The sequence below is a fragment of the Falco biarmicus genome, chromosome 3, assembly GCF_023638135.1.
Source record: "Falco biarmicus isolate bFalBia1 chromosome 3, bFalBia1.pri, whole genome shotgun sequence".
NCBI lineage: Eukaryota > Metazoa > Chordata > Aves > Falconiformes > Falconidae > Falco > Falco biarmicus.
The window spans coordinates 114,683,644-114,695,256 of NC_079290.1; the positions used below are offsets into that span (position 1 = coordinate 114,683,644).

The 11,613-nt window shown below is 59.6% G+C and overlaps 1 protein-coding gene across 1 annotated transcript; it reads left to right on the plus strand.

Annotated features, from left to right (window-relative positions):
• The first annotated feature begins 1,635 nt into the window (after positions 1 to 1,635).
• On the plus strand, positions 1,636 to 3,143 carry ID3 (inhibitor of DNA binding 3). Its single transcript, XM_056333387.1, has 3 exons — positions 1,636 to 2,163; positions 2,326 to 2,397; positions 2,589 to 3,143. The coding sequence occupies exons 1-2, from the start codon at positions 1,843 to 1,845 to the stop codon at positions 2,380 to 2,382; spliced, it is 378 nt and encodes a 125-aa protein (XP_056189362.1). The 5' UTR covers positions 1,636 to 1,842; the 3' UTR covers positions 2,383 to 2,397; positions 2,589 to 3,143.
• The last annotated feature ends 8,470 nt before the right edge of the window (positions 3,144 to 11,613 follow it).

Sequence of the window (11,613 nt, forward strand, 5' to 3'; positions counted from 1 at the left end):
TCATTTCTTAAGTTTTTAACTTTTGACTTATTAATTTTTTAGCTTTTCACCTTATTAATTTTCTAACTTTTCACGTTTGATTTTTAAAGTTTTTAACCTCTTATTTTCACGTTTTTAACTTGTGACTTTTGAATTTTTTCACTTTTCCTTTTTTACTTTTATTTTTTAACTTTCCATTCTTTAACTTTTCATTTTGTAGTTGTAACTTTTCACTTTTTAACGTTTAATTTTTTATTTTCAAACCTTATTTTTATTTGTTAACTCTTCGGGTTTTAATTGTTAAATGTTTTATTTATGATTTCTAGACTTTCTAATTTTTACATACCACATTTTTATTTAATTTTTATTTAACTTGAAACTTTACATTTTTTAAATAGAAAGGAATATTACTCCCCCCCCCCCCCCCTCCCGTTTTTTAGGGGGGTCGCGGTTGCTGCCGCTTGCCCCAGAGCAGGTTAATGAGGGTAATTACGGCTCCCCCCAAGCTGCCACCCTTCACACGGAGGCGATTTCCCAGGAAATTCGGGGCGGGTCACAAAAAATACCGCAGCCCCTCGGACAGCGCCATGCTGCCCGGGGGGGGCTGGGGGCCACCGAGCGGCTCCCTGGCCGGGGGGGGGGGGGTGGCGACTGTCCCGGCCTGCGGCCCCAGACCCGGTGAGCTGCGGGGGGTCGGACCCCAGCGGCACCGTCCGTGGTTGGTGGCTGTCGGGGGGGACGGCGGGACTCCGGCCAGTGCCCTGGCCCCCCCCGCACCCCCCTGCATCGGGACCCCCGGGCTGCCGCAGTGCCCCCCACCCTCTCGGCTGTGCCCCCCACTCTCCTGCGCTCCCCCCCCCCCCCCCCGACCAAAACCTGTGAAACCAATGGGGTGGGGTGTGTGTGTCTCCCCTTGGCTTAACGATTCCCAACCTGGGCCCTGCGGCCCCCCCGCGCCCCTCCATGTGGCACCGCCACCCGCCGCGGCGACACGCGTGGGCACCGAGCGGCAGCGATGGGGGGGGGGGGCTGCCTTTCCCCCTCCTCATCACTCCGACTGAAACAAACCCCCTCGCCTATAAATCTCCCCCCCCCCCCCCGCCCCCCCAGCCTGCAGGCCGGCCCCTCGCAGGCGCTGACCTAAATCTGGTTTCTCCATCGTAACCTCAGTTTTACCGCAATTAATTTTTTTCTGCTGGTCACAAGATAATTCCTGACGCCAGAAAGTCTGGGGGTCAGATGAGAAGCGGATTGAGGAACAGGGCGGCACTAATTTCCTTAGGAGAGCGCCCGGTAAAAACACGGGGGGCCGGGAAACCCCCCCCCCCCCCGTGTCCTGCCTGAAAATAGGGGGGATTCAGTGCGGGGGCTGGGGGCAGTTTGGGGGGTTGGGGTGTCCAAGGGGTTTAGGGGGATCCCCCAAGGGGTGGGGTGGGGGGCTGGCTGCGGGGGCGACCTGCGTGGCCGTGTCCCCCCCCCCCCCGCCGTGGGGCCACCGGGGGTCAATGGGGGGGGGGTAGGGGGGGTGGTGAGGCTGGCCTCATTTAGATACAAGGGTGGGGCTTAGCACTTCATTTACATAAAGAGGGCGGGATCCAAGGCTTATCTGCATGCATGGGGCGGGGCCCCGCCGGCTGCCTATATAAAAGGCGGCGCGGGGCTCCCGTTTTCCCAGTGTACCGGCGGAGCCCGAGGGTTTGTGAGTGCGGGGTTGCCGAGGTGGGGGTCGCTGGTCCAAGCTTTGGTGGTCGAGGTGCTCGGAGGTCCCAGCCGTCGCGACACGCACCGACGCGCCCAGGCATCCCCCCCTTTCCCCTCCCCTCCTGCATCCCCCAGCCGAGCTGTGACCCCCGGCCCCCCACCATGAAAGCCATCAGCCCGGTGCGGTCGGTGCGGAGCTGCTACGAGGCCGTGTGCTGCCTCTCGGAGCAGAGCCTGGCCATCGCCCGCGGCAGCAACAACAAGAGCCCGGCCTTGGAGGAGCCCATGAACTTGCTCTACGATATGAACGATTGTTACTCTAAATTGCGGGAGCTGGTGCCGGGCATCCCGCAAGGCACCAAGGTGAGCCAAGTGGAGATCCTGCAGCATGTTATCGATTACATCTTCGACCTCCAGATCGTGCTGGAGGAGGGGGCCAAGGGCCGCGACCCCTCCTCCGAGGCCACCCTGCTGTCCCTTAAGGTAAGAGTTGCGCTGCGTTGGAGGGGGTGGTGGTGGTGGTGTATGGTGGGGTGAGGAGGGTATGGTGGGCTGGGGGTGATGCGCGGCCCCGGATGCCGGGGGTGGTGGGGGTGGGTGTCGTGGCAAGGGGGTGGTCCTCAGCGCTGTCCCTGCTTTCCGCAGGCGGCCGAGCTGGCGTCTGAACTCTGCTCCAAAGACGAGAGAAGCTTGTGTCACTAACGGCTGCTCCATCAGGTGAGTGTGTGTCCCCCCCGATTCCCCCCCAGCATCATCCTCAGGGGACCGATACCCGCCCCGATGCATGGCGGTCCCCCGCCTCCCGACCACCAAACCCAGAGTTACCACAACACTTAATATTTATAACTTTTTTTCTCCTTCCCCCCTTCTCCCCCGCCTTTCTTCTCTCTTCTCCCGGTGCCAATTAGCAAACAGGCAGCGAGTGTCGGTTCCTGGTTCGTTATCAGCCGGAGGTAAATAGCAGCTTCCTCCGTGGCGCCGGGCTGTCTGCGACCTACCGCCCCCGGCATCGCCTCCCCCGGGCCCGGGCCCCGCCGGCGGGGGGCGGCTGGTCCCGACCCCCACCATCCCTCCGCCGCCAGCAGCCCCCCCGGAGCGCAGCATCCCGACTTGGCAAGACTTTGGACCCGAACCTCAACGAGATACTTTTAATGATAGACTGGTGAAGAGGCGGTTGTCTGTATATTTTTGGATTATAGCAGCGAGTCCTTTTTTTTTTTTTGAAGGTTTTGGGGGGGGTGGGGGTGGAATTCAGGGGGTTTTGGGGAGGGGGGGGCACATCCTCGCGTATGAACCAAACTCTCTGGGGCTGCGGCCTCATGTATTGTGGAGCTCTATACTAGAGTATAACGTTTTGTACCTTTTGTGCAGGAAGGTGATTTTCTGCGAACATGCCTTGTACTTGCTTTATAAACTTTTTATAAAAGTTACATTTTTACGTAATAAAAACAGGTCGTTCAGAATGTTTTTCCCCATCTCTGGGGGCAGAGGTAACCAGGGTGCACCCCATGGGTGGGAGAGCAGCACCCTGGGGGTGGGAGCCCCCAAACCCCTTTCTCTTACTGTAACTTCTAGGGTTATGGTAGGAATCTCATTAGTTGTTTAATAGCTTTGAAATGTCAGCTCAGGTATGGGAGGAATTAACCCTAGGCTGCTGTCTCCCGGCCGAGGTGTCTGCCTGTTATTTTGGGTGCTGCCCCGCTTATCTGATATGGAAGGAGTGAAGACGCTGCTGAGCCCCGGGGACCATCTGGAGGTGTAGCTGGCACCTTGGGGAGGGGGGGAAAGGATGCTTTTTTTCCAAGGGTTTCCACTCTATGCCTTGCAAAAAGGGGCTGCCCAGTACCCTGAGGCTGGGTAAGAGCTGCTTTCGGGCTGGAAGGGGGGTGATGCTTTCCCCCCACACGGGAAGGGGGAGTTCTGGGCTGCAGCTGCCATGGCTCTAATTAGGGCTGCTTTGAGCCTTGCAGTTCCCCAGGTGCCATCCGCACTGCACGCCCCTGCCTGGCCTGGACCCCCCCGGGGCTATGGGGGGGGTGGCAGCACTTCGGGGAAGGCGTGTTGGGAGCAGAAATGCCTTTCCCTCCCCTTGGATTAATGCTGCGGTTTCCCTTTGGCCCAGGAGCAGATGCGGCCGGCCGGCTCAGCTGTGGAGCCCCATGGCTGCAGTGCAGCTGGGCCAGATCCTGCTCCCTGGGGAAGGTGCTGGCCTGCTTGCCATCAGGGTCAGGCCTGGCTCCTCTGCTGGGGGCTAAGTTAAAACCCCTCCATCTGTAGCACCATCTTCTTCATGCCTTGTGTCGGGCTCCAGCCTTCCTGCCATGGGCTCGACCAGGCATGGTGTAGGTGCTTGCCCGGTGGCATCAGGGCACCCCTGGGGTACTGCAGTATCCAGGTAAGCTGGGTCAGGGGTGGGAGGAGGAGGAGGAAAGTGGGAAGAGGGGTCTTGGGGCACAGGGTGATGCAGACATTCCCCGATGTGCACTGGCTTCAGCCTGCAAACCCCGTAGCAGCCAAGGTGAGCTCGGGGTGCAGCTGGCACCCACAAAGCACCCTTTGTCCGTGGGCATTTCCACAGGGAGAAGCAGTACACAGGGCAGCCAGAAAGCAACAGCCAGTCCAACGGGATCACGAACCCCTGGGAACATCCCACTCTCCTCCCAGCTTGATGTCCCTAGGCTTCCCAAGGGAAGGTTACCCTGTGGCACCCGTGGATGGGGTGACACGGGGCTGTCCTGGTGCAGTGGGAGGCAGGTGAGGGTGCCCATCGGAAGCCACTGCTGCTGGGAACCGAGCTGATGTTGCAGTAATGGATAAAAACAGGTTTTTTCTGTCTCCACTGGTTTTTAGTTTGGGAAGAAAAGCTGAGGGGTAGCTTAGGGGTGAGTGTCCCCATGCTCACCCGTGTCGTGTGCCAAAGGGGTTTAGTTGGAATGGTGGGAAAAGCACCCTGGGAATGAGCCAAGGGACAGGGATGGGTCTCCGTAGCTGCAAAATGGGGCTCCTTGCAGTGTGAACACCCCAGCTTGCCACGGGTTCCTCAGCTGGGGTGATGGCAGTGGAGATCCTGGACCCATGGGAGCAGTTAATGAGTCTAATTTGGGGCTGGGATTACTGGGAGAAGTGAGGACAGGCACTAGTGGGGTGGGAGAAACCAGTCCTGCTGGAGCATTTTGCATGGAAACAGCATCGGGGAGGCAGAGGGGGACCCCATCCCCTTGCCAGGGGAGGTCAGGGCAAGGGATTCCCTCAGCTGGGGCTGGGGGCTGCAGGTCCCCAGGGGCCCTGGGGTTTGGCAGGGTGAGGGTTTGGCGCTGGCTCCCAGGAAGCCTCCCAGGGCCATCTCCTCCTCCCCCGTGGCAGACGGATCCCGGCGCCTTGCCTGGAACAGCCGCCCTGCTGTTCCCAGGCTCCGGGGATAGCCGGGGGGGGGGTGGGGGGCACAAACCTTGCCTGGATCCCCACCCCAGCTTCCCAGCCTGAGCTGTGGCATGACACTGATGCTTTCCTTGGAAATCCTGATTTGGAAAAAAAAAAAAAAAAAAGAAGAAAAAAATGAAGAAAAAGGGAAAAAAACACAACTAAAAGTAGCTGCTGTTGCCCTGCCGGGGCTGTGATTTACCTCGTGGGGCAGATGTAGCGCAAGAAATGCCCCCGGCCGCACCGCCCAGCAAAGCAGGCTTTGTCTTTCTCTTCCCAGCTACACCGCACGGGTGCAAGAAAGAGGATGAGGAGAGCAAAAAATAACGCGGGGGGGTGAAGGCCAGGCGTCCCCCAGCCGCTGTGCCGGTGGCCGGCCAGGCCGGCTCGCTCGCCTCTTGGCAGGAGCCAGAGTCTGATGCAATCGCGGCGCTGACGGAGGCCGCGGTTCCCCACCTGTATTTGCCATTGTGTGCCCGGAGCTGTTTGCAGGTGTTTGCTGGCGCCGCACTGTCTGAGCCGCACTTCCCTCCTCCTCCTCCCGCTGCTGCCCCGGCCAAGGCCCGGGCCCCCCCGCCCCGCGCCCCGGCTCCCCGCCAGCCGCCGCCTCGCCGGGACGGATGCACGCGCACACGCGTGGCCTTGGGCAGGCGTGCACGGCTGGGCGCGCTCACGCGTGGGCTCGGTGCACGCGGCTGTGCTGGCGGGTTGCGGCACGGGCATGCGCTTAGCATGTGTGCATGCATGGGCTTCTGTGCGCATACCTGCCTGTGTGCACTTACACACATGCCTATGCACGCTGACACATGCATTTACACACGCATGCATGCGCTTACATGCTTATGCACACATATATACCCCAATGAGGATATGCACGTGTGTACACATGCACGCTCTGGCAGACACACATGCATGCACACCCACTACAAGGCACCAGCTGCACATGTGCTGCTCCAAGACACGTGTGCGCACATGCGTATGTGCGCTAATGCACATGGGCTGCAAGGGGGCTGCAACACACACATGCACCCCCTCAACAGGGGCACACACATGCACATGCATGCACACACATGCGTGTACATGCACACACCCCCTGACCCAGCAAACAGGGACACACACCTACATGCATGCACGCACATGCATGCACATGCACACACACCCTGACCCAGCCAACAGGGACATGCATCCACATGCATGCACACGCACAGCATCCCAAATCCAAACACGCAGCCCCCCCAGCACCCTGGCCCCACACCCCAGGCACTGTGGGTTTGCTGCCAGCCCTGGAAGCTGCCCTCTCCGGGGGGGACCCTGTGGCCCTTCCAGCTCCTCCCGGCCCCAGTGATGGTGCCAAAGGGCCAGAGCCTGACCTGGCTCTGTGGTTAGGGATGAGTCATGGCTGTGGGTGTATCTTGGGCTCTGCTGGGGTTGGCACCCGAACTGGCCCCACGCGGCTCATTGGCCCCATCCTGCCCAGCACAGGGCGTGCCCAGCACCCTTGACACCCTGCTCATGCCTCGCCCTGCTCCAGTTCCCACGCCAGTGCTGCGTGGGGAAACTGAGGCACGCTCAGGATTTCCAGTGTGGGAAAGGGGTGAACAAAACCCCAGTCTCCTCCACACCCTCCCAAAGGCCCCCAACTTTCCCCTGGCACCCTCCACCCCTCTCAGGTCTAATTGCCAGGCCGGGAGGGCTCATCCTGCAAACTGAGCCGTGGTGAGGCTCAGCACCAGCTGTGGGTGAGGATGGGGTGGGTGATGCGGGAGCATTTGGGGGATGGCTGCAATGCAGGGAAGGTCACTGTGGTCATGGGGCTGGATCAGCAGAGGAAACTGGTCCTCTGTCCATGAAAAATTGGGGTCTTTGGGTCTCTGAGCTCCTTCTGTGCCTCAGTTTCCCATCTGTAGAGAGGGAAGTGGCTGCAGCACTAGAAAGCAAACTGGGACAGAGGAAGGGTGCTGTTGGGATACCTGGGAAAGGCCCATGTTGATACTGGCCCAGCCTGGCTCTGGGAGCACTGGGACGTGTCCCTTGTCCCTTCACCTTTTCCTGGCCACACAGAGGTGCTGAAGCCACAGGGGCTGCTCATCGACTTCAGAGTTGTGTGCAGTGAGGAAAGGTGGGGTGGGCGATGGGTGCTGGACCTGCAGCCCACCGGGACAGCGGGGACACCCCCTGCGCTCCCCACCCTGCCTCCCCCTCCAGGACTCCTGGGACCACCAGGAATGGATGGGCTGCTTGCTCAGCCAGCCTGTCAAGTTCACCCTGTCCACCAGACCTCCAACAACACTGCCCTGCCAGCTGTGCCCACCACCGCCTTGCTGCTGCCCCTTCCCGCTCCCTTGCCTTTTCCTCGGGACTTTCACTGCCTGCGGGATGGGTCCATGAAACCCCACAGTTCTGTTTGATGGCAGAGAGATGAGCGCTTCGTGCATGGGGAGAGGGTCACCATGCTCATACCCGGGCAGTGAATTTGTCCATACTAGCCACTGGAGAATCCACAAGTTTTGTATTTTATACCCAACATGGGTCTGATGGGAGAACCTCAGCTGGTTTCCCAGTAGGCCATTGCCACGTACCCCTCAGTCCCACCCCAGGGCCCAGCAATGCTCTTGCCTCCTCTTTTCCCTCCAGTTCCAGTTTTGGCTGAGCTATATCACAGACAACATTGTGCTGGTCACCAAGGTGCTGCTCAACTGCTTCAGGGGTTTCTGGCTGTACTGGAAGGTGGGAGCTGTGGTGACCCAGGATGGAGACCTTCAGCATCTCTCTGTCCCTGTGTCCCTGCAGTCCTCCATCACGGAGTCCCTCATCCCTCCATTTCTGTGTCCCCCTGTCTCCCACCCTGCATCCCTCGTTCCCCAGATCCTTCAGTCCCTAAGTCCCTCCATCACTCCATCCCTCCATCTGTGTCCCTGTATCCCTCTGTCTGTGTCCCTGAGTCCCTCCATTACTCCTCCATCCTTGCGTCCCTCCACCTCTCTGTCCCTGCATCCCTCCTTCACCCCTCTGTCCTTGTGCTCTAGTGTCCCTCCACTTCCCTCCATCCACCCCTGCATCTCTCCATCCCACGGTCCCTCACCGACTCCGGCTGCGGCGGGCGGGGATGCCGGGGGGTGGGGGTGGGGACCGGGGCGGGGCGGGCCCCGCAGCCGCAGCTCGCTGCTGCCGTCTCCAGGGGAAAGGAGGAAGAGCCCGGCTCGCCACCGGCCCCGCCGCTGCCCCCCGCAAAGGACCGGCACCCCCCCGTGCCCCCCCGGCAAGGACCGGCACCCCCACCCCAAGCGCAGGGATGCTTGGCCTCGGGGCTGCTGTGGCTGCTGGCCACCTGTGCTCAGCTAGTGGCCCATCACCTGCTACCAGGGCAGTTGTGCCCCCCCCGGGCAGAGCCATGGGGCACATGCACCCCCGACAGCCCCCTCCGCCCTGTGCATGGCCCCGGGGGAGGAGCATTAGGGGAAGGGCCCTACGAAAGGGACATTGGAGGTCCACAAGTGCAGCCTCAGCTGGAACATCTTCAGCCTCCTGCTGGTCTGCCTCAGGGTGATCCCCATGCTGAGTGTCCCCAGGATTTTGGAGATCCTGAGGTGACCGAGAGCGGGGGGGTGCTGCACCCCAGAGCCTCTGGTGCCCCCGTGCTGCTCTGAGCAGAGATGCTGTGGTCCAGGTGTGGTGCCCCCATCCCAAGTGCTGGGTCGGGGAAAGGCAACTCCATCGCTTGCTCTTCACCCTCATGCCCCAGACCCCCAGGGGAGAGGCCAGGAGGGGACCCAGCTCTCCTGGCCCCTTCCCCTGCCATGGTCAGTGCAGTGATGGGACCTATCGCCTTGCCCCAGGGTGATGGGGCTGCCGCAGGTCTGCAAGCTGGTCAACGACATCCCCAATCTCTGCAACAACATGTTCATCCTCTCCATCTCCACGGGGGGTTGGAACTACATAATCTTTCAGGTCTCTTGAACCCAAACCATTACGTGATTCTATGCTGGTAAGTGGCTGGGCAACGCCTGCCTGGGCTGGGAGCATCAGCTTGAGCAAACGTCTTGGACAACAAGGTCCAGTGCTGGCCACAGCACCTCGGTGACTGTGGAGACCATGGGGACAGCAGGCACAGAGGAGCAGCAGGATGGTCTTTTCCCACCACACTGGCCCATCCCACCTTCCCAGCAGGATCCAGGATACTGGAGGAGGGGTTTGAGCTCCCAGCACTAAGGCTAAGGAGCTTGGCCAGACCCTGCTTGTGCCAGGGAGCCTCAGTGCTGGGGGCTGGAGGATGCTGAGCATCCTTCCCACTGGGGGGAAGGTGCCGGACCCCCATCACTGTCTCCATGCAGATCCTCCTGGTGCTGGGCATCATCCTCTTTGGCAAGTCTGTCCTGGTCCATTTTGGTGACCAGGGGAAGGCCATGTACTCGCTCTTCACTGGCATCGCGCTGGATGGCTGGCTGGATATCTATGAGTCCTTCCAGTGAGCACGCACCAAGGTGTGAGCCCACTGCGGGGCGGGGTCCTGGGGGTGGCCGGGGCTGGGCTGTGTCCCCCCACCCCAGAAGGGACGTGGGGCACCATGGCGGGGCTCCTTTCCCATGGATGCTGAGAGGTTCCCCTGGGCCTTGGTGCTGGGGAGGTGGCCACCACCAACCGTCAACCAGATGGTCCCTGTCCCCAACAGGGAAGAAGAGCAGATGATGGTGGCCATTTACTTCGTCATCTTCATTATGAGTGAAACCTTCATCTGTGCCAACCTGCTGGTGGCCGTGGTGGCATCCAGCCTGTGGGAATCCCTGTTCACCCACAACAAAGAGAAGCAGAGGGAGCTGGAGCCCAGCTAGGAGGAGAGCCGGGACCAGGCACCCAGGACTGGTGGGCTCTGTGGGCAAGGATGAGTGGAATCTGTCAAACCCACCTTGAAAGGGCCATGGTTTGGTGGTCCCCTGTAGAGATGGCCTGGGTGGGGAAGAGCTGCATGGTTCTTCCCCTCCAGCCAAAAGCCAGGAGACCTGATAAAATGGGTGTTTCTGACAAAAAAAAAAAAAGCATTGAGAAGTGGGGAGGAAGCTGGAAGTGGAGATTTTCCAGCAGTCTGAAGCTCCTTGTAGCAGGGATCTGCACTTTGCACCCACCATCAGCATTTAGAGGTCAGGATTTCCATCTCAGTAGAGCTGGATTCTGGGCTTGGCTTGTTTGATGACAAGGGTCGGTCCTTGCATGCAGCTGGTGGAGGACAAAACCACATTAACTCTTTCAGCTGGATGGCAGAGAAACCAACACGGACCCAAAGGTGATGGGGGACGGGGTCTCCGTGTACATCTCCCAGGACCTGTTCACCTCCAGCAGGCTGGGCAAGCTGGGTGAGGGATCCTGCGTGAAGTCTGACACCTCTTGGAAGGCAGCGAGAACATCAGAGAGTACAAACCGAGCTGTGAGGAGCTCAACCCGTGAGACCTGCTGCAGACCTCCTTCCTCTTTGCTGGCTTGCTTGTAGGGTGGGTGGTGGGAGCACCTGTTTGTACTCAGCCAAGGCAAAACCTTTCTGGAAAGAGCTGTCCCTTTTGGGGTGTGTGGGGCGGAAGGTGGTGGCTATCACCCATCTGGAGGCATTGGTGTCACAGGGAGGTACCAGCCTGTGGCTTCTGGCACAGGAGAACAATTTGCTGGTGGAAAGTGATGGATGGAAAGCCTGGAGAAGGCTTGTAGAGCCGGTATCAGGTACTGGGGGGGAAGGATGCTCCTAAGTCCTGCCTTGGCTCTCATCGTAGTCAAGGAGGTGAGGGCTATCGAGTTCAATGTGGCGCAGGAGCACAAGCTGGTTCAGCAGAAGCTTTTCTACACCACCTTCTTGGACAGCCCTTACCCCACAGTGATGGTGCGTGGGGACATCACCTCCACTTCACCCAAACTGGAGGAGTTACGGGCGCAACCTGCCAGCCCGAGCCCCCAGAACCCAGGTCCTCTGCATACCCCAGTGTCCCTGTCCCAAGGGTCACCCAGCCGAAGCCAGCCCAAGGCAGCCAAGCGACACCGATTTATCCACCCTGCCAGGCATGGCGTTGTCTTTGTGTGCTGAAATGGAGACAGCAGTTGCCTTCTCCCCGTAGGGGGGGAGATGAAGGTCTGGGTGGGTTGAGCTGCCAAGCTCAGCCGCGCTCCTGGCAGAAAGAGATGCTGCCCAGCCGCATGGTGGCTTTACTGCTGCCAGGCTTTTTGTTCTGCCTCAAAGCCCTTGCATGGTGGGAGGCAAATGTCTGTCCTGGATCATGAAGTTGCCTTATGCTGAAGAGGAGAAGGATGGAGAGGAAAGAATGGATGGGGGGCAACCATGTGTTGGAGGGGAACCATGAGATGGAGAGGAACCAGGTGAAGGAGAGGAACTAGGCGATGGAGGGCACCCAGGTGATGGAGGGCACCCAGGTGATGGAGAGGAACCAGGCGATGGAGGGCACCCAGGTGATGGAGAGGAGCCAACAGCTGTGGCTCAGTGGCCTCAGCAGGATGAAACTGGCTCAGGCTGTGGTG